Source organism: Rhyacophila brunnea, unplaced genomic scaffold (assembly GCF_057557595.1).
Source record: "Rhyacophila brunnea isolate RB1 unplaced genomic scaffold, BYU_Rbru_1.0 scaffold_12, whole genome shotgun sequence".
NCBI classification, from domain to species: domain Eukaryota; kingdom Metazoa; phylum Arthropoda; class Insecta; order Trichoptera; family Rhyacophilidae; genus Rhyacophila; species Rhyacophila brunnea.
This window is the reverse complement of record NW_028232774.1, coordinates 7,013,874-7,038,108: the sequence shown is the minus strand read 5'-3', so window position 1 is coordinate 7,038,108 and position 24,235 is coordinate 7,013,874. Positions and strand designations below refer to the sequence as shown.

General features: G+C 33.3%; 1 protein-coding gene across 2 annotated transcripts in view; it reads left to right on the top strand.

The window, feature by feature from the left end:
- The window catches only part of kibra (WW and C2 domain containing protein kibra), a 130,330-nt gene that overhangs the window by 43,431 nt on the left and 62,664 nt on the right, over positions 1-24,235 (top strand). For both annotated transcript variants that reach the window (XM_085960704.1, XM_085960703.1), the window contains exon 2: positions 6,327-6,436. In XM_085960704.1, the coding sequence (XP_085816830.1) occupies positions 6,327-6,436 (110 nt within the window). The remainder of the gene's footprint in view (positions 1-6,326; positions 6,437-24,235) is intronic.

The window sequence follows — 24,235 nt, the reverse complement described above, 5'->3', positions numbered from 1 at the left end:
CAATTTATTCTCTATTGCAGGGGAGGGCAAACTGCGGCCCGCGGGCCGCATGTGGCCCGCCGGGTATTTTTTTGCGGCCCGCCATCATTAATTGTACTTCTTATTACGAATAACTTTTTTTATAATGTTTTAAAAAATATTGACAATAGATTAAAATTTGAAGAATTTGTTGTTTCGTAAATGTATTATCTCAGCACGTCTTCCTTGCGTCTCGTCTCACACTATGTAACCACTATTTTCTACGTTGAACATCGATTTCAATAGATATTGATAGTGTACCGACAGAGCTACAACTTGAGATTATTGATCTGCAGTTTGACACTGATTTAAGAGAATTGCATCGTCGTGAAGAAATCTCCAAATTTTACCATGAACCTCAATAAAAATTCTTTACGATCAAATATCTCCGATGCCCATTTACAAGCAGTTTTGAGTATATCAACTACAAAATTAACACCTGAATTTAAAACAGTTTCATTCTTCTCATATTTTTTTTTGAAATGTTTATTTTTTGTGATAATAAATAGTGTATATCTAAAAATGGTATTTTACTTGCGGCCCGCCGCTCATTTTGAATTCTTGAATTTGGCCCTCCATCCAAAAAGTTTGCCCCCCTGCTCTATTGTCAAGTTTCATTTTTAAAACGTACTTACCCTTTTTTACTGATTGGAACGAATTTTAAAACCTAACAGACCTACCTACAGGCATGCGATGGTATTATTAGATCAGCAGAACAACTTTTCTTCCTCTGAAATTTTAAAATGCGTTTTTTCTGTCGATTGTGATGGATAAATAATTATGAATTGCTCATCTAAGAAAATTGCGAGTTGAGTGGGCAAGCTAAACGTTACCAACTTATTATCAAATTATATTTTATTATTCCACTTTCATGTAATATGAAACCCTAAATTTAAAATTTCCACTACTTGTACCGATTTTATTTTTCACTGCCAAATAGCAAATCTCACACCACACCATATTTGCTCACAAAGTGAGTATTTCCGGGTAGCTAGTATGTATATATTATTATGGTTAAATAATTAATAATATTATGGTTAATTTAAATATCTACGAAAAATCATATGTGGTAACACTTTCTTGATTGATAAATAAGGACCTAGGCACAATATAAGTATACAATATATTTTTACGCTCTCTTTAAAGTACCTTTCCTTATTTGAAAAAATATGTTTTTTTTTCTTCAAAAATCTTATTTAGACTTATCCCCAAATCCAGAAATACAAACATCAATCTGTTGATTTTGAGAGCAATCAGCGGGGGTTCCCGAGGTTTGCCTATTGGACTTATGAACATGCAGTTATAGCAATGTATTCTTAGTTCAATGAAAACAAATAAATATTGCAGACAAAGTTTAGTGTGCCCTATTTATGTCGGATCTTAATAGCCTACCTCCATCCTTCACCACTGCCAGTTATACCTACCTACAATACATGTACACGGAAGGATAAAATTCTCAATTATTTTCCCATACCATACCTTAACCGTGTCACTCCGAAGTGAAAGTACACATCAACAAAATAATGTGGTAGGTACATACCTAATCTGTGTTGCCATTGCGCGAATTTTTTATACTTACTCTCTCACTGTTTGTAAAGTTCGCCGAACTCTTATATGGGTTGGGTGTATGTAGTGTAGTATCTGTACATTGTATTAAATTGACACCTTATCCTTTGGCTAGTATTATAGAAAGTATGTAGTCACGTATGCCTAAGCTAAGCGTATGCTAGTCGTATTGGATTGTAATTAATTTAGCAGTTTTAACATTCGAGATAATGTAATGTTTCGTATTTTCTACAATAGCCAATTAACTTTTGACAATGATTGTGAGAAGCATGCAGTAGGTATATTATTTAATCTAGACTCTAGAGATATGCTGTTAATAATATGTGTCATACAGTTGCTGGCATGTGATGCCCCCCTCCCCAGATATTTTTTTTAATTCTGTTAATCGGAAGATTCGTGTGTAAATTTCTTTTAATACACTAAACTTGATTATAATAATTTTATTCTGATGTATTTACTTCTTCTTTAACCCTGTCACGTCCCAGCATTGGGGCATAGGGCAAGCACAAGTTCGCCCCACTTCCCTCGGTCAATCGCCAACTCTCGCGCCTCCCGCCATGCCAGATCTGCAGCACGTAGATCACTTTTGTAGCACCGCTGCAGGGTGAGGGAGGGCCGGCCACGGTGACGGAACCCTTGAGGCTGTGCCACAAGGGTATTGTCTGTAACGCGTTAGTACCAATGTACCCCTAATGCCGGGTCCACAATGGCAACATGTCGCGCGACAACCGAGTTAAATTATCAAACTTATCGTAAAATTTAAAGAGGTTGTCGCGCGACATGTTGCCAGTGTGGACCCGGCATAAGATTCGGCGGAATCTCCGAGACCTTTGAAGCTTAGTAAGATGCAATGTCTCTTAGGCTTCGGCCACATAGGCAAGTGCCTTGCTTGGTGGCTTCGTGCTAGGTGATATATCTTAGTGAACGAACGCACACTATCCTATCGCAATGGCCACACTGCATGCTTCGCGCCTCGCTACGTGATTATGAGTCACCTCGTGAGTCTCCCGGCGAACAAACGTGTTGGTTATTTTTATTGTGTCACCTAGAGATTTGCCATTGTCTATAGATTTTGCAAGATGGCGGATGTTTCTTCAGTATGACAAACCTCAAACACCGTATATTTGGAGGTTATGAATAATGACACATGGGATGAATGCATCCTTAAATTCTCTGTGTGTAGTAGCTTTCTGTTTTGTTTTGAGTGGGACATATTATCGTTGTTGACTTAAGGGGCGGCTGAAGAGCTCCGTATTCAAATATAATTTAGTATGAAATCGACCTCGGCGTCGTACGCACGTTAATTTAAATCGATCTTTTGGCAAAAATCACTAATCATCGGAGATTTTATTTAAAAAAAAAACATTATTATTAGTATTATTACTATTGTCGACCTTCTACATTATTATTATTGTGGACAATCTTACATTATTATTTGATAAACACCACCTGCACGTGTCCGCTGATCAGAAAACAGGGCTGTCAAAATAATATAATATTTGTAAAATGTTAATTTCATCATAGTTTTTAATCAAACCTGTGCAAGTACATACTGATAACTTGGGTGGATATCGTGGCAAACATACTATTGATATATCTACGGGTATATTATTATTATAACCCAATTCAAATTGAACATAGGTTGATACTCAAATACTATTATAGTATCTTTATGATTTCGAGAAAATAATACGATGGAATATATTATATAATCCATTTTGGTTGCCAGTTTTTACTGCGATGAATCACTGTGTTCCTTACTGTCTTTTTTATTCGTAGGTTTGTTTACTATGTACACCGAGAAATTTCCATTAATAATATCGGAAATGAGTTGGAATATAATGCAACCAAAACTGGAAAAATTCTATTATGGGTGTTTACTTTTTGAATTAGTTGACCCCAGAAAAACAGGTACATGCCACTACGTGAACCACAGTGGATATTATGCCGGGTCCAAATTGGCAACATGTTGCCGGCAACCTCGTTAAATTTTACGATAAGTATGATAATTATCGTAAAAATTTTTAAGCCATTATGATAATTATCGTAAAATTTATCGAGGTTGTCGCGCGACATTGTTTTGCGCCAGTGTGGACCCGGCATTAGATGCACAAAACTTAAATAAAATATATTATAAATTAAATTTAAAAAGTACAATATAATTAATTGCGTCGGCAGCCCTGTCAGACACTTTTTCTAGCGACAGTCATTTTTTATATGCCCGCCAGTCCGATGGATTAATAAAAAAATAATGTGTCTAGTGACTGTATGTTAATAATTATTTTTAGGCACTCTTAATATAATATATAATTTCGCCCATTGGCTTTACCTACCACTTGTTTCACTAGTATAAAAGTGAAGTTGCGCAGGCAATAAAAAGTCACTTTCTTTTTATAGGCAGACAGTAAATTCTACGTTTTAAAAAATATGCATTAGAATTAAACAATACCTATTATTTTTAATATGTAGGTCCTAAACATTACAAATAAGCACTATTCATTAGTAATGTTTTTTGGATAGCACATGAAATAAAAATGTAGGTTGATATGTATGTCAACATCCTTCGTATGTTTAGTTGTCGGACAATTTCAGGTTAAAAAGTTATTAATATATTATTAAGTTTATATCGTGGCCAACACATAATCAAAAAAGTTATCATATCCATCATATCAGTTGCAATACTTCCCACCAAAGAACTGATAAACATATTGAATTTAGTAACATTAAATGTTATTAGTAAATTTATTAAAAAATAAATTTTATTAGAAAGTACTATTTTTTGGTCACCCCATAGCTTCACTTCACAAGCTTCACTTGTAGGGAGTTTATTGAGACAAACATTAGCGGCAACCTTTTTATATTAACTAGTAGACCAGTTATTATGGACCACATGTAAAAAAATCATATTTTCAATTCTCAAGGCCGATTCTGTAGAGCGTCCTCTTAAGCGCTCCCAAATGTCAAATGAATTTGTACCTAAGCACGTAGCCTGCAATGTGGCTGTAGTGTTTTTAGTAGACAAGCATAGCATACAGGAGCATAGGTAGCACGTTGAACAATGTATTTATTACCTATATTTATCTGCCGAAATCCGTGTAATAATAATATACATTATACAGTGTGTGCTAAAAATGACCAATAACAATTGATAACTGCAAATAGTAAAATGTATGGTTGAGGATGAGTGGTATCAGACAACTCACTGCATTCGCAATTGTAATTTTAGCCGATTATCTCGCGTGCCCCTTTGTCATTCAATTGATTCTATTGTATAATATTGGAATATTATTATTTATGTTCGTATCACTTCACTTTTGTCAGGTATTGGCGAGAAATTACATTGCGCTAGCGAGTGCGGACTGCGGAGTTGACTGTGTAGCCACTAGTCGGTATCATCGTTCTGTCGTTGATATTATCATTATCACTCGTGTTTTGAGTTGTGACGTTATATCCGAGATAATTATTAATTATTACGGAATTTAGTGCGCAGACACACGGCATTGCAGTCGACGCGCGTCCACCGCAATGCCGTGTGTCTGCAGCCTTATTTGTTTTTATTTTTTACTTCTAGGAATTTCCGTGCATTTATGCCTAATGATTTCGATGTACCTACGATATAATTGAGCGTAGTTTATGTAGTAAATGTGTATAATATAAACATTATTTTATTGGTACAGACACGATGTCTACTTAATCTGACTGACCTTAGAAACACAGGCGGTCATCAATGATCAGTAATGTTAATTACTGTAGGTACATATTATTATAATCTAGTGTTTCCTTTTCCAAATCTTATCTAAAATATAGCCGAGGTCTAATTTATTTGAAATTCAACGAAAACTAATAAGTATGAATGAAAAAGTGTCTATCAAAACTATTATGGTTTGGTTTAGGCAAGGTTTGATTGATTTTTAAAAACTAACACCATCTGTAAATTTGAGTTTTCCTTCAATAAAAACAAATACATATGACTAACAAAGTTTAATGTGCACTATTTATATCAGATCTTAACAGCCTACCTCCACCCTTCGCCACTGGTACGTATACCGTGGCGTATATAACGAGAAGTTCCCTTGAAAGTAATATTGGAAGCGTCCTAGGTAAAACTTTCTAGGAGTCTAGATATGAATTATTTGTACTAGAGTACAATATTTCTAATGTTTTTAACATCTGTCGAGCGTAGATGTGAGGAGTCTTTCACTCTCGTCGTATGCGCCACAAATTGACTAGCAGCTAAATAACTCTCCTTCGTGCTAACCAGGCCGCAATTGCCGATCGAACCAAGTGCAGATCGGACAGACTACTAAAGTAAATCTTCCTTGTCAACCGTCATAGTGTAGGGACATTCCCAGAGCATATTGTGATTGAAATCCTGCGATTTTCCTCATAAGCACTATTATATTATGCTCAAGCAGTATTTAATACTAGGGAACATAATAATAAGAATACGTTATTCTAAGCTTGTCATTCGTTCTGACAACTGCTATCGGTTTATGTATGCACCGGCGCTCATTCAATATATGTGTATTTGAAGGTTGCAAGACACACCATTGCACGTCTATATAATGTGTGGTTAATTTTCGTTGGACACTCACACATTCCCTGCTTAAACGTGTAGTGTATTTATAGGGTATAGCCTATCTAAATAATATTTATTAATATCTGTGATGTTCTGTGAGTATTACCTTATCGTTATGTTGCCAATTATGTTGATAGTAACGAATGTATTGTGTCTTCTGCAGGTTCACAAAGCCACAAACGTTCGCCGATTGCATCGGCAACGAGCTTCCTCTGGGATGGGAGGAGGCTTACGACCTTCACATCGGACCCTACTACATCAACCATGTCAACCGTGAGTAACCTATTATTAATTGTATTCATCCATTTTCACACGAATGCCCAGCCCTTGTAGGTATAACGAATAAAGTAAACTGTAGTTGCATAGTAGATCTCCATTGATTCCAACCAACTTGTTAGTGATATCTACGATAATTAATGTTGTCAGAATATGTCAGTATGTATACACATACATCCATTGTCAGAAACGGCTTCTGAAGACGAAGAAACACATAGTGTGTGTAGCCATAGGCTAGTTATAAATAATTACATCTATAAAATGACAATATAAATTATATTAAACTGGAATACTATAGGTTGATTTATTGAAATAGCTATCGACTAGTAAACCAACCTATTTTTAGAATCTAATATTATAATTTATTCATTTTGTAAAATGGAACTCTACTAAGTAAATGCTAATTCAATTAATAATTACATTTTAAAGTGTAATATATTCATGTTACTTATTTATTGTGTTATCCGATGCAGAATTATTACATGATTGGTGGTAGGTAGATACATCGCGGTAGTTTCCTTTGGAAACTATCGATAAAACCCAGTTTTGACGACGATTCAAGACTATATTTCTATTTCTGAGCTGTAGATGAAAATCGAACATTTTTCTTTTAAAATTAGGTTCGATATCAAGATACAGGAGTTTTATTGGCGTGGTCCCTCCATTCCTAGGATCCCGTCCTCTCAATGCTGTTATAGATTCTAAATTGTTCACCAACATCAGTGCAGTGTTCCCATATCGCGATTAATTTTAATAGTAGCCGATAATCGTATATAGCGAAAGGGAAAAATTTTCCGAAAATAACGAAATTATCCAAGAACGATCCTTATTAATAAGTTTGTCAATATTATTATTTACGCGGTAGACTAATAGATTGTAGTTATTGAATTAAATTGTTGAATTTAATATAATTTATATTATCATTTTGTAACTGATCCTTATGATTGCGATAAAAAATATTCTTTTATTGTTTTAAAAAAATCATGTGCGGCTCAAATATTCCAAACAAATAGTTTTATAATATTGTTTATGGATTGTTAAGAATTCTTGTCTGGTTATTATACTTTATGTGGTATCTTCGCTTTTTTATCAGAAAGTATATTAAGAGTTCTATAATTTTAATATTATAATACAAGGGGCGCATTTTTTGTTACTGCCCCGGGCGCCGAATACCATTGTTACGCCCCTGTTATTGGCTAGGATGACTGAAAACGAATGATAGAAAAAATAGTATTATCACATAGATACCACATAGTATCTCCTCCTTATATAAATAATAATGCATGATTTCAAGTTCATCAGTTTGAAGTTTGAACTGCTAAGTTCATCAGTTTGAAGTTTGAACTGCTAAATCACGTTTTATGACATGCATCCTCGACCGCAGCAAGGTCATTGAGCATGAGATATTGTGATAATATTATGGTGGTGGCGTGGTGCCGAATTCTGCCGATTTCCTTAATGGCTGGCGGACGTGATCGAACCCTGCGTACGTGCATCTGTTCTGTGGTTCCAAGGAATCTTTTAGCCGCTTGCTTCTAGCCATCCGACATCACAACGCCCAGTTATTATTATTGAGGTGCCAGATCACGAATGTCTATAATATTGTATAAAAGCTATGCGAAGACGTCAGTGAAAATCCCGAAAAAAAATACGCTGAAGTAGTTGCTAGTAGATATTTTAAATTTAGTTAATTTAAAATGTTTTGACACCGCTCTGATGGTCTATTAACGTTATATTTTTTAAATTCAGCTTAAAGTGTCCTGCGTATAGTTTTACTTCAGCTTTCGACAGCGATGATGCAGTTTTTCTGCTTCTTTTAGGATATGATTAATTTTGTATTATCATTTTTATATTTATGTAATTAGTAAAGGCCGGATCTTTCGAGTCTTTAACCGTCAACCCATAAAAAAACACATTAAAATGGTGGACGAATCCAATATCCTAAGGAGACTTTTGCCCAAATGATTCTTAGTATGGATTTCTACAATTAGTCAGTTGTTTTTTCTGGCAGCTCAGGTGCGATGATAATTATTGTAATTAAAATAATCGTCTTGCCAATATTATAATGCGAAGTGTGGCCACTTCAAACGAATTCAAATTCGCAAATCGCAATTAAAAAGATCGCATTACAAAATTGATGTTTTGTTTTATTGCAGGTAAGTAATGGTAAACCATTTTTATAAACTGCGTGTAGAATATGTTTTTCATAATTAAATATCGAATAGCTTTTGCGTACCTACCATTAATATAAATACAAATATTGAAAGATTTTGTCCGCTGACCCGTTTTATGTTCTAAATGTATCATATTGATACCTATTAGTATTACCAAGTGACAATACCGATATCGCAAAAGTACCTACATATCTTTTATTTTGTTAACTGTTAATTCATGGTGGAACTGCATTGTATAATTGTTTAATTTAATAAAACGCAATTTTTTGTAGTACTTGTACCACTTTTAATCAATAAATTAGGACCGGTTTCGTCCGCCTCAGAGGGAAATGAGTTCAGCCTTTATGCCTTCAGTTGAAAATGTCCCTCTGAGGCGGACGAAACCGGTCCTAATTTATTGATTAAAAATGGAATAAGTACTACAAAAAAATGCGTTTTATTAAATTAAACAACAATACCTACATATCGATAAAAAAGTCATATACTTATTTATTTATTTAGATATTTAAGTATTTTGAGGATGCTCTGCCCAATCTGGTCTATTTGATTATAAGCTATTGACATTGAAGAATTTCATCAAATTGATCGTAAGAAATTTCCTCTTCAAAATACCAGTGGCGTACGGTCTATAGAATACATATGTAGACATCCCTGGAAATATTCGTTTGAATAATTAAAATACCTACTATTATAATATTGTGTATTGCATAAGCCGTAATTGCATTTTTCTAAAAGGTTTGCAGTATAATATTACTTCAGATTTTCACTTATTGAATAGGTTTATTATAAATATTACGTATTACGTTAATATATTTAGATTTAGAATATTCCAGAGCTACTAATCCGCAATGCCACACACTAAACTACTCACCGTGATTAAATTAGTTATAAGACCTTGAGTAGATAAAATGCATGTTACAGACCTACAAACTTATCTGAAGAATGGGATGGGGGAGCCATTGTTGAAAACTACCCAATCAAGACTCGTAATTGGACAAAATCTGACATTTTTCAAATTTTGACCAATTTTCAAAATGGCGTCCTATGGTAGTTCGTAGTTCCATTTTTGGCCATTCTACAGGTAAGTTTGTAGGTGTGTAACGTTAAAAAAAAGTCCCGCCGTCCCATTTAATACTTCAGATTTTCACTTAGTGATTGTATTGCGTTAATATTTATTGTTGTTTAATTAAAAAAACGCATTTTTTTGTAGTACTTATTCCACTTTTAATCAATAAATTAGGACCGGTTTCGTTCGCATCAGAGGGATATTTTCAACTGAACAAGGGAAGATTCAGTTGAAAATGTCCCTCTGAGGCGGACGAAACCGGTCCTAATTTATTGATTAAAAGTGGAATATGTACTACAAAAAAAAATGGAGCCATTGTCGAAAACTACCCAATCAAGACTAGTAACTGGACAAAATCTGACATTCGAATGAAATTTTCAAAATGGCGTCCTATGGTAATTCGTAGTTCCATTTTGGCAATTCTACAGGTAAGTTTGTAGGTGTGTAATGTTAAAAAAAGTCCCGCCATCCCATTTAATTCATTGTACGCTAAAGGCGCGCCGATTAGGTGGCCATTCGACATAATTAGCATTATATTTAAATGTTGTTATTAAAAAGTAATTATCTGATATATGATTATATTATGTATTTGATTTAAATACTTACATATTATAAAGTGTAAAGAACTATTCATTACATAAAACGACTAGTACCTAGAATCTAGATACATATTTCATTAAAACACTTTATATGTACTTTCGTACTTTTTCCACATTTATTCCATAATGTTGATATTCAACCGATTTTATCCTAATGGACATTTTCAATTGAATAACAGTACAAAATATAGGTAGGTACATATTATTGCATAAAAAGTCAATTAAGTATAGAGGACGTGGGAGTCGATTGTTTACTTGAACTAACTTGTTGGTGATATTTGTCCTTATTTATTAAATGACTGATTTATATACATTAAGAAATAGCGTAACTTCAAAACTGTGAAAAATTTGCTGTGTTTAAAATTCCACATAGGTGTATGTATCAAAAAAGGTTCCCGACCAATGACAAAAACTTGAAGACGATTTTATTGCTTTTGTCGCATGATACGTACAAGAAGTCCACAACTTAAAAATGAATTATTTTCCATACGATAGTATGTATCATCATCAGCTGTAGTATATACCAATATTGTATATAAATTTATGTTTACATTTTAGATATAATAGTGCAACCATCTATAATACCGTGGATTTACAAGAATAAAATTACAAAGCAAAGATTAATCTTTGCAATGTGCTTTTAAAACAATATGAACGGCAGGTTTACATAGGTCGTAAGTGCATTTGCTAGTCACGCAGCCTTCGCTATCGAGGCTTGATAATTATATATTATATACTTACACAATATTATATATGTGACATATTATAATATTTATTAATATTATATTTCATCCATTGTTGTTATTTTTAAGTTAATAAGTCAAAAGAATAATATCAACTAAGATTTAATAACAATAAACAAAAATGCAAAATGTTCAAAGTGTTTAAAAGTACCTTATATACCTTCTAGAGGAAAGTGGTATAATGGTCCCTATATGTAACGGGTACGAGTGGCAAAAATATTAATCAATAAATTCTAATTGATTTATGTTTTGTACTAGGTATTCTATTAGTCATTATTTACGACCGGGTTATGCCTTCTGGCTTCTTCGTGCACTATGCGCATCACCGATCGTAAATGCACATTGACATAATAAAAGATTGTTAAAACCTTCTTACCTATTAGTAAAGGATCAAGTAAAAAACAAATTTTGATTATCTGAAGTGTTTGTGAAAACCCGTAATGAATATATTACATACTATTAATACATTCAATAGGTAAGCCCGTTAAAACGTCATTTCCCGTAAACAATGGAACCAGCTAATGTGAAATATCACGAAATATACCTACTCACTAAATAAAAACAAATAAACAATTTTAAGCTATAATCCATAATCGTCAAAACTGAAGTGATCTCGGATTTTAAGAAAATACGTAGATCAGTTAACAAACGCGCAGGTTAAGTTTTTTTTGTTTTTTCTACCATATTACTATAACATCAAATTATAGTTTCATGTGTGAACTCCCAGATTGGATAAAGCAATGAACTATTAGAACCAAGGTCAACTTGTTAAGGCAAATGGTAGGCACTGCAACTGTGTTATACCTATTTATATCTAATATTTTCTTGATAAAATAATTTATTATCAATGGTATTAGGTACTATATATACACAATGTATCAATGTCGACTAATTATGATTGTATCATTTTGATAACTTCCGAAATAAATAATTATATCGGGTTTATATATTTCATTGAAATAATACTATGATATATAATTTATAGTATTAGGGAGTAGCAATTAACAGAAAACGCATGTACTTACATATTTTGCATGATGAATATAAAGTGTTTGAAAATGGCCTATAAAAATGTCAAAAAAAACATTACAACATCAGTACCTACCTATATATTAAAATTGAATATCTCAATATGTCCAACCACTTGCTTGAAACACAAAAGTACGATTTGAAGTATCTTTCGTACGAAACTTTTTCTAAAGGGTTTCATTAACCACGTAGGTCCGATATTCCCCATTTTACCTATCCATAAATCCATATAATATAATAATATGTTTTCATATTATATATTTTCGTAGTATCAACATAATATACGAAATCATTCAGATTTGGTACGATTTTAATAATACACTAGCTGTCAGGTCCTTCTCATTATGGGAGCAAGTGTGATTTGTTATTTGATAGTGAAAATAAAAGTAGTTTAGTAGAAATTTTAAACTTTGATTTCAATAATAGGTATATAAAAAGTGGAATATTATTAAATATTATAGATATTACTATTAACAACTAATTCTTCCACTCTATACGTAAGCGCTTCATTAATTTCTCTAAATAGTATAGTATATCTACTAATAGCAGCGTTTCTATATAATTAAGTATCGATAAAGTCTCTTGCACATATTATCAATATCATTTATTTCATATTTCATTGTACCTACTACATCGTACAACTTATTTTTCTGAAAAACATAGGTTCCATAAATTATTAACGCATTTTTTAATTAAAAAATGTTGTAATATTCGAGTCCGTCCCAAAAAAAAAAGGACTCCAGATGTCCGGTGTCTAGACTAATTAGATATAATAAAACAATGCTATTTTTTTAAGATGTTTTGATCCAGTACAAATAGGGTTGGGCGGATGATTGACAATCACTTCGCATAAAAAGTGTTAATTCACCCATCAACACATAACACATTTGAAATGTAAAAGCCATCACTGTGGACCAAAGCTATAAGCAGGGTAGTTGGCCTGACCGCCATAAAACCCAAGTAACAAAAACCGCGTCGACTATTCCCAAAGATTGAAAGCACGTTACATTAATTAACCAACGTAACAAACTAAAATGCATATTATGTAACTATTGAAAATAGCATATTCTTTAACACGTGTTTAAATTTATCCCATATTCTTCCACACTCGAGATATTTAGCCTATTGTACAACACGCAGGAGGGTAAGCCAGTTCCCATTAATCTTGTGTTACCTGCCCATCACTCTGTGAAGTTCATATGCTCAGATCAGGAGCGAAAATTATTATTAACTTTTTAAATGCAATAATATCGTCGATTTGTAAACTCGTGCTTGGCTGTCTCGCCGTGGGCAATCGTAAATGAATAATCAATTATTAGAGACAAGCTTTCCGATACCTACCGATTGGGTCGTCTCAATGCTCGTTATGATTGGTTTACCATTAAACATACGTTTGTGTTGCTGGCGTTGATAGCGTTCGCAGACGGCAATCATGGATTCGTTTTTTTTTGGTCAGCTTAGTGGCTTTACCTTTTTTACCCGCTTTTAGATGTTCATATTCCCTCGTCTTTACGTTCGTCTTATTATTGATTCTTTTCATACCTAGGTATAGGTAAATCGTTTTATAGTGGCACCATGGGTACGGCAAATGCGGCTTGCAGTTGTAGTGGTATTGTTTGCTAGCATTGAAACAGGCATTGTCGCAAGCAATTCAATACACGCGCGAATCGTCAATGGTGCCACTGTATAATGATTTACCTATATTAGAAACAAGAAACAATAAGATTCAATAGTATCGATGAATTTACGCATGTACAAATTTAGTGTCATACTCATCTAAATTAGACATGTGGTATTTTAACGGACTGTTTTACTGAGGACGTTTGCTAGCCATTCGTTCTAACACATATTTATGCATGCGGTGAACATTCAACAGGTCTAGCTTCTCCACATTGGCCGCAGGTAGGCGTGTAACAATAAACTGTGTCAACTATCCGATTCTCAGTAATCATTTAACATTGAAGTTACCGCGAGAAATTTTTGGTCGCTGACATCACCGTCGTTCCGATTTTTTTGTTCCGTTGATTTCTTCCTGGAACGAATCAACGTAATTGATTGGATGGATATCATTGCTAACAAATAAACAACGGTCTACCGACACCGACTTAGCTCACTGGAAACTATGCAATGCCCCATGGCCATGAATGTGCGATACTCTCGAACCAAAACAAAGCTTTGAAAATGTGTTCAAATCTCGCACTGTGACCCACAGCGAACAAAATACGACATTGTCAATGGATACAGAGAGAGATAGATATACGACTTAATTAATTGACGCATTCCTGCACAGTATACGCTATAATTAATTATAAATTGACACCGATGAATAGAACTAGGTGTATCTAGTATTATATTTTACTCTCATTGTCACATTGCTTTGTTGTATAATAGTTTTGTACCGCCATTTAAAAAGGGGAGCTACGGCATATTCCAAAGTTCGATGCTATCTAAAGAAGGAAAAAAGTAAAAATGTTCATCGATTTTTATTTTAAATAATTTCTGTCGATGTTTGGCCTAAATCAGGGATTTGCAGTTTGGGTGTAAGATGTTATTTTAGGCGGTTTGATATTTTTCATAATAATGGATAGGTCCGTCGAATGTCCCGAAGACAAGCTTTAACTTTTTTCAAACTGCGGTATGAAATGAAAGATTTTTGTAGGATCATCAATGTGGTCGGGTTGGGGGCATTGGAGCCGCAAGATTTTACCCAAATACTTACTTAGCTGACTAGTGGTCCGGGTGATTGTCTGAAAGGGAATGGAACGGGATAAACAGCGTACCTATGAATAGTTAGGATTCGTCAAAAGAAGTTATCACTGTGACCTCCAATGCTTCAAAAAGCTAATCTCTCAAATTTTCCTAAATGGTTGATGTTGACAATCAGCAAGAAAGAATCATGAATTAGAAGCAGGAACAAATAAACGAATTTTTTATTTCATTGTATGCACTGAGTTAAAAGCTTACATATTTGAGTGCAGTTTGTGTTCACACTGCTCACCCGCAGTATGAATAATGCATTTATTTATCTTCGGATAAATAAATGAATTCCCTGAATAGAGATGAACAAATCGATTACAACTAAACCTCGTCAAAAGTCTGCGAGGTCCACATCATGTTATAAAATAATAAATGCTTGATTTATTTTAATTATTTAGATTTAGGGCAATGGAGTGTGTTTGTATTAGATAAGGTTAATGTACTAAATATACCTATGCAAATACGCAAAAAAGTTTTATTTCTACTCCTACTCTTAATTACACATTTAAATTATTTTTGATATAACATAATGAAAAGGTTATTAAATAAAATGTATGGAAAATAGTTAATACGAAGATAATTTTGTTCGTGCGATTGAATAACATTCAAATGTGTTCCATGTCTGGTGGGTTGGATCGGCCGCGCGATGCTAATCCGTCCCCGCATTTAGAATCGTCTGTGACATGATGATGGACCGCTTCTTCATTCGCGTGTGCCATGTTTGTTGCGTCTTCTCTTCGAGGTTACACGATTCCTATCACCGGCTCTCGTCCAGCCAACTTGGACACCTTTCCGCACTAGAACAACTTACGCCCGTACTGTCAAATGTGAAATATGTGCGCGTGCCTACATATCTAATTTCACTTGACTTTATTCGCGTGATTTATGTTACAAGTGTTTAAATTCTGCGTGACAGAATACATTCTGCTTTCATCGTCTTTGTTTTATAGATGCGTTTTACTATTGATATTTTCACTTTAATAGTGTTGAATTCCAATATTTTTGGTCGGAAGACATCGTATCAATTAATATAAAACAAAACATATGATAGGTACCTACTTATCTGATCTATTTTTTTAATTCACATACTTTAACTACGATCTGGACATTATCCTCATGGCCTCCACGTCCTGAAGCGGGTCACCAGGCCAGGATCTTCGCCGGACCTCAGTAATTATCGCGATGTTTAAATTCAATGTGCCCGTCTTTTGCCGACGTTTTGTGGTGCTCACGGTAAAATTAAGGGTATTTTCAGTGTATTGTTAGCGGATTTTTTGTATTTTTAAATAAATCCGTTTGAACCATGAAGTTGTCGAGTATTGTTGACACAATTGACACACAATAATCAAAAATTGAATTGCACATCCACGCAATTTAAAATGTTTCTTCCTTCCTGTACTCAAGTAAAATAGCTTTATTACTATTTGAGCAAATTTGTAATGTGTGTTTATCTTAGTCATCTGGTCTACCCCCCCCCCGCTCCTTGTGGGGGCCATGACTGTCCTTCTACATATAAGCGGACGAAACAGGTTCGGGTCGTTATTATATTATGTGAATAAAGTACTATAATAATATGTAGGTATATTGATTAACGTTGTTATTTTTTGCGGCAAAATTTTTTGAATGGTAAGAAACTGATTATGACAGTATATTATAATAATTCCAATCTTCAGGAAGACAAATTTAATTTCAAAAGGAATTTAGCCTTTATTGATTCATATAGTTACCTACCTACTGTAGAATATGTATTTGAATAATATTAATATTGGAAAAATAATTAGTGTTGTCTACTGTCAATCATTGTTGGAAGGTCGCTATCAATAATTCATTTCTGTTTATAACTTGTGCAATATTATTTAACACTTTTTATCACACAACTACTTACATAATATAGCCGTGGTGTCTACTCTTATTGCTACTTCCACGTTTGAAATTGACAAAGGTCAGGGCCGGTTTCACTTCGCAAAGACCATTGTCCACTGCATCTGTTTATCGTTTATTAAATTAAATACCTACCTAGTTGTAATGACCATCCATATAATAGCGTAATATTATAATATAATATAGCACAATATATTTATCCTAACTGCATGGCCCAATTGAACTTTAAATACCATCGATGCTGGTAGTCTCTTATGTTCAAATCAAATAATTGTAAATTATTGTTCAGTTAGATGAGTTAAGAATATTTTAATCCTTTAAAATTATTTATTGAAATGATATGATTAGTACTGTAGGTACTGTTTCGCTGAAGTGGTCGCATCGCCATGCTATGTTTGAGGAATCCTGAAATAACAGGGCCGCGTTCCACGCTATATCGGTGTTTGGTTCTGAGAAAGCCGAAATCGAAAACGCTATTCCTCCGCGGCCCCGAAGCTTTCGCAGCCAGCCACACACACTCTCGAGTCGCGATTTCGTTCTTGCTCACTCGGCCAAGTGAACTTTTACGTGTACGCACATTAAAATTATGACATCTACATTATTATTTTGAATTGCATTTTATTAACTTTTCGATTCTAATAAACAAAACTAACTTGTGTGTTCACCTACTACCTACAATGACCTTTTCTGTGAATAACTATCGTGTTGCCATGACAATACCCTGTCAACTTTTTTTATCAGTTGAAAAGCTTCGTTTGTTGATATAGTCAGGGGCGGCTCTACCTTAAGGATTCGTAGGGATCATCCCTACAAAAATACACGTCAGATATTTTTATTATTGGACATAAAATACCTACTTTATTACATAATTAAATGAACTACTTATTTAATTATATATTTTGTCCATCTAAACCCGTCGCCATTTTATAGGGAAATATATTATTATTATAAGTACAAATAAAAAATATGAATACTATAATGATGATACCGCGGTATTAAAATAATTAATTAAATTAAGTACACTCTATTTCACGGTGACACCTATGTACGAATTAATAAATCTATGGCATCTGTTTTTCGATGAGGGGGGATGACTCGATCCCATCCCGTCGCCGTCATACAAATCTCTTCCCACAAACGATGCGAACGCATTAGCGTTAGTATACGCATACTGGGGAGCGATTCAAGAACCCCTTGGTGAGTAAAAAAAAAGCTCACTACGTCGTTTAACACAATGACTACGGGCACTTTTAATTAATTTTCTAATTAACGTGTTATTTGCATTTGAGAATCGATTACAAAAACACAAATTTGTGTTTGTACCGATAATGGTAAGTCTATATTAATTATAATTATCAAAGTCATATTTTTAAACACGTTTTTTGATGTTATTAAGACAAGTAACGACTCAGATAATCATATTATTATAAGTAGCTTGATACATAATGTATAATATGAGAAAGTAGGTAGGTGTGTATATTTAATAATTAATGATTAAATCCCATCACCTAGAAACTCGTCGAGCCGCCACTGATAATAGTGATCGTGGAACAGTGTTGCCATCTTTTCAAAATGGAATTATAGTACAAAAAAGTAAAAATTTTAGTATTTCTGAAAAACTATAGTACATGAACATTTCTCGTCCTCGAGATCCTTCAAAAATATAGTATTTCTGGCATATTTGCATAAAACTATAGTATTTTACATTTTTCGCGGATTCAAAATTATAGTATTGTACTATAATTATAGTACTGTTGGCAACACTGTCGTGGAACCATATCGCTTATGGTACATCATATTATTTAAAATTCAAGTTTTTTCTAATGCATATAGTGAAGTTAGATTAAATTATTGTATTCTACATATTCCATTACGAAAGCTATTATCAATTTCAACAAATTTGAACGATAACACAAAATCTATCGTATTTCGTTGGTATGTATGTAGGTACGCAAATATTAATTTTGCTTGCCCAATTTTAAGATTTCGCAATCTCGGGTGTGGTCCAGCACACTTTCCATGAAACGAATGTTCCAATAACTCATAATGTAATTCATAATAATAATACATTAAAAAACACCACACGAAAACATCGTAATTATTTTTCGTAGCAATTTTTCGAACAGTGCAAGCGATAAAATATTAATTGCATACTGTCTAGTAACACTACATCTACAACTACAAACTATTATTTTGTTCCAATGTCCCAATCTCTAGAAAGCCCACACGTACACGTTTCATACAAAACTCGCACACATAGACACGGTTGTCACTCACACTTATGAATGGGCGACGTCTAGATGGGAAACACGTTTGCGTTTACTCGATGGAGGTATGATAAACCCACGCACACATATTTGGAAATCCATCGTGGCCATGTGAAGCCAACTCACAAACACTTGGCCAATATTTCGTGTAAAACGTAAACGATGTGTCCGATACGATTCTGTTTAAAAACATGGCTACTCTTTGCATATTATTTTGTGTGTGTTGTGCAACGTGAAAAATCTTTCCATTCAAATTTCCTAGTCAACCCCTCGAAGCGATCTTCGTTGAACACACCTCCCTCAACACTATAAAATGCACATTACAAGATGTATTTGTAGTTCCTCGGACTTTCGCGTGTAGCTTAAGAATTTTAGTAGCTCGGCTGCACCACCACTGATAAGACATTTGTGCCACGAAATATAAATTATGATAAATGATTGAAGAAACACATCTTTCTTTGTAACTGAACAGACGTGAGCGTCTGTCCCATGAACTTATCACTAGCACCTACTTATTTGAAAATTCATAGATGGTTACATACCAGGTAGGCTACATTGAAATTTCCTGATTTATTTGATATTTAAATTTGAGGTTACTCGGCTTGGACGGCAATGTCAACCAGAATTGCATACCTCCTGGCGAATTCATACCAAATTGTGATTTTTTACTGTTTTCGATTCTCGAGACTGGCTACTTTTTTAAAGTTTTCTTCGAGCGAACAAAGAGTACATTTGTTTTTATTTAGGTCTTCCGAAGGAAATGCAATTTTATATTTTTAGGTCGTCACAACCTTTAAATTGACAATCACTTCTTACAAAGACAAAGTAAAGCATTTGTATGATCGTAACACCATTATAATTGATGTTGTTTAGTACCGGATTGCATATAATATTATTATTTATTTTATCAATAATTCTGTAAGCAAGTAGACTGACATTATTTCATGTAAGTATGTATACGTCATTATAAACTTAATGCACTGATATTTTTACAAATATTTAGGTATACTGTGTTAAGTGTATTGATAAATTATTATACAGGGTTATCAAATAAGAGATATATATATTTAATTTAACTCTCAATAAGTTGGTTGTGTCACGAACTGTATGGCATGTTGCACCGCACCATCTTGTTGGAACCACATATCGTCCAGATAAAAATCATCTAATTCATGCCAGAAAAAAACATGAAAAAAATCATGTTTTTGTAGCGTTCTCTATTGACAGTACACTACATTGTCATTTTCGCTTTCAATAAAATACGGTCCAATTATAAACACAGATAAACCACACCAAACTGTTCATTTTTGTGAATGTATAGGGTTTTCGAGGGTTTTCATTACTCCAAGTGCAACAATTGTACTTATTTACCAATTTAACTAAAAATGAGCTTGATCGCTGAACGGTCTGTTTCAAGTCCCGCTAAAGCCCAATCGGCAAATCGGGTTTTGTGTTAATTGTATTTTATACACCTTCAAATGCATGAAGAATATTCTATGTAGTACCATACGAAAGTCTAAGTTCTCGACGTGTAATTGATGGTTCTGGGTTTTCACCCACATTTTGATTTGCAACATCGCTATTTTCAGTAGTATTTTTACGTTTTTGACGGCTTGGATTCTTAATATCACAAACATTACCATTAGACTTGAATTTTCTGATTTAATTATGAATAGTAAGCTATGCAGGTCGATTATTTTGACCATCAATTTCACGTAATGTCCGAAATGTATCTCGAATAGATTCATTATCGTTGTAGGTACAACTCTATTTTATTTGGACTCATAGCATTTTAAATAGTTAGTTTTTTAACTGGACAACCGTATGTTTTCTATGATAATTCAAAAACATTCGCACCTCGATTGCAAACAAAATCATTTTCTGTTTGAATGTACGTGCTGTGTTCAGTATAATAATACTAAATACATATTTATTCGTTGTAAATAAATGCATTTCGGCGCTTATTTTGCCGCGGCTGATTTCGCAGAACCTATCAGCATTATGATAAATTCAAAATAATTAACAATATTTTTTTAATTTATTCAAAAATCTCGCTGGCGCCGACGAACACCGCCCAAAGTAAAGCGCACGTAAATATTACATTTTGATATTTAGTATCTTATCAAACTGTTAATGTCTGAACATCGGATCTCTTGGTTATCCGGTATAAACGTATCGCCGGTAGTGGTTTGATGGTTTGACCATCTAATTTAGCTATTTAATAATCAAAAAACGGTGCAAATCTGTATGTATTGCAAAGCTTTTTTACATCTGAGACTGCATTGTTTAAAATATAATATAACAATGTGTTAGAAAGAAATTTTCAAATTATTTAATTTACACCGTTGACATTATGATTTTGACGAGCTTAGTGGTCGCTATTCCAGACGTGTCATTATTTTGACTAGGTATCGTAACTTGGTCCGTCAAAAAAGTATCTATATGTACTTTCTTTCGAATGCGATACTGATTTTGAGATATTTTTAGAAATGAATCTGTCGCGGACACGTATAATTTGATACCGATGGTTGCGAGTATCAATAATTTTTGACCGATACTTCGATATGGCAGCCCTAATCGTAACCAAATCAATCATCCGATATTATGTTTTTCAGGTTAAAAACATGCATGTTTTACTTACAATAATAATTATTAGATGCATTTCAGGAATAATTAATGTCTTATTGTATCTGCCTAATGCTGAAAAGAACTTTAGGGTAACGACCGAGAACTGGAAGGAATGTTTGTGTTGAAATGCACTTCCAGTGAACATTCACAATATTATTGGTTATCGAACAATTTTCAATGCTTTTCGAGTAAACATTAATAATTGTAGTTTACTATGTATGCAATAATAATAAAATATATGCATACGTTTGATTAAATCTACATAAAACACTTATATGATAATTGATAACCTAATTTATCGAATGTCCAATTAAGACCATACATAACAAATCGATACTTACATATATAAATAGATATATATTAATTTGATTAAATAATTGAAATTCTTAACAGCACTTTCGTAAATAATTTATTATTAAATTTAATCTCGTTTTATTGATTAAAAATTATTTAGCAGACTGAATTTTGATTGTTTACATTCGATAAATCCTCATATTTAAAAAAAACTCTGGAATGTTATCTAATAGAATTTTTTGTAAAGATGTTGTCGATATTTATTTAATGCTATTTCATACTCATATCGTATCACTCATATCTTATGCTACGCATCGAAAACTAATTACTTAGGTACTTGACTTTCTTCATTTGAAATATTGTGCCTGTACGTATGGTAATTCTTTTTAAATACAAATTACGATACCTATCATTATGACACGTGTTTCGTAATAATAATATTATGCCTTGGCGATCGAATAAAAACAGTCCTATCAACTACAAAGTTACTAGGTATTATAATTATTTTTTTTTGTTGTCATAATTCAAACCCTTTTATGTTAGTACAGATACCTTGTACTAGAAGATAATATATCTACCTGTAGGGGTTGTTTTTATTCTGTTATCAAAGTTTTCAGAAGTGTAAGATAATACAATAACAACACTTTTCCATTTTAATCTAGTGTCTGATACCGTGGCTGAGATGGAATCGCACTCCTGATAAAAATCATTAGTAATATCGAAGGTATGCAGAAAATCCGCGTTGGTGGGTGATAAGGCAATTAAGAGGCAGGGGGGACAGTTGTTTTGACGCAGCATTAAGAGGGGAAGGGGAATGGAATGATTGCCATTTATTATTATTATTATTGTTATTTGCATTCTTCGCTGGCACGATGCCGGTTCTGTCTCCCTCCAACTCGGCTCCGATCGACGTCAGTTTGTTGTCCTTTCGAAAAGTGAACGCTCAACGATGGCCAGACTGTCTCTCGGCTTCGATCGCCTGTGACTTTCCTCATAACTAGACACCGGACATCTGGAGTCCTTTTTTTTTTGGGACGGACTCGAATATTACAACATTTTTTAATTAAAAAATGCGTTAATAATTTATGGAACCTATGTTTTTCAGAAAAATAAGTTGTACGATGTAGTAGGTACAATGAAATATGAAATAAATGATATTGATAATATGTGCAAGAGACTTTATCGATACTTAATTATATAGAAACGCTGCCATTAGTAGGTATACTATACTATTTAGAGAAATTAATGAAGCGCTTACGTATAGAGTGGAAGAATTAGTTGTTAATAGTAATATCTATAATATTTAATAATATTCCACTTTTTATATACCTATTATTGAAATCAAAGTTTAAAATTTCTACTAAACTACTTTTATTTTCACTATCAAATAACAAATCACACTTGCTCCCATAATGAGAAGGACCTGACAGCTAGTGTATTATTAAAATCGTACCAAATCTGAATGATTTCGTATATTATGTTGATACTACGAAAATATATAATATGAAAACATATTATTATATTATATGGATTTATGGATAGGTAAAATGGGGAATATCGGACCTACGTGGTTAATGAAACCCTTTAGAAAAAGTTTCGTACGAAAGATACTTCAAATCGTACTTTTGTGTTTCAAGCAAGTGGTTGGACATATTGAGATATTCAATTTTAATATATAGGTAGGTACTGATGTTGTAATGTTTTTTTTGACATTTTTATAGGCCATTTTCAAACACTTTATATTCATCATGCAAAATATGTAAGTAGGTACATGCGTTTTCTGTTAATTGCTACTCCCTAATACTATAAATTATATATCATAGTATTATTTCAATGAAATATATAAACCCGATATAATTATTTATTTCGGAAGTTATCAAAATGATACAATCATAATTAGTCGACATTGATACATTGTGTATATATAGTACCTAATACCATTGATAATAAATTATTTTATCAAGAAAATATTAGATATAAATAGGTATAACACAGTTGCAGTGCCTACCATTTGCCTTAACAAGTTGACCTTGGTTCTAATAGTCCATTGCTTTATCCAATCTGGGAGTTCACACATGAAACTATAATTTGATGTTATAGTAATATGGTAGAAAAAACAAAAAAAACTTTACCTGCGCGTTTGTTAACTGATCTACGTATTTTCTTAAAATCCGAGATCACTTCAGTTTTGACGATTATGGATTATAGCTTAAAATTGTTTATTTGTTTTTATTTAGTGAGTAGGTATATTTCGTGATATTTCACATTAGCTGGTTCCATTGTTTACGGGAAATGACGTTTTAACGGGCTTACCTATTGAATGTATTAATAATAATATGTAATATATTCATTACGAGT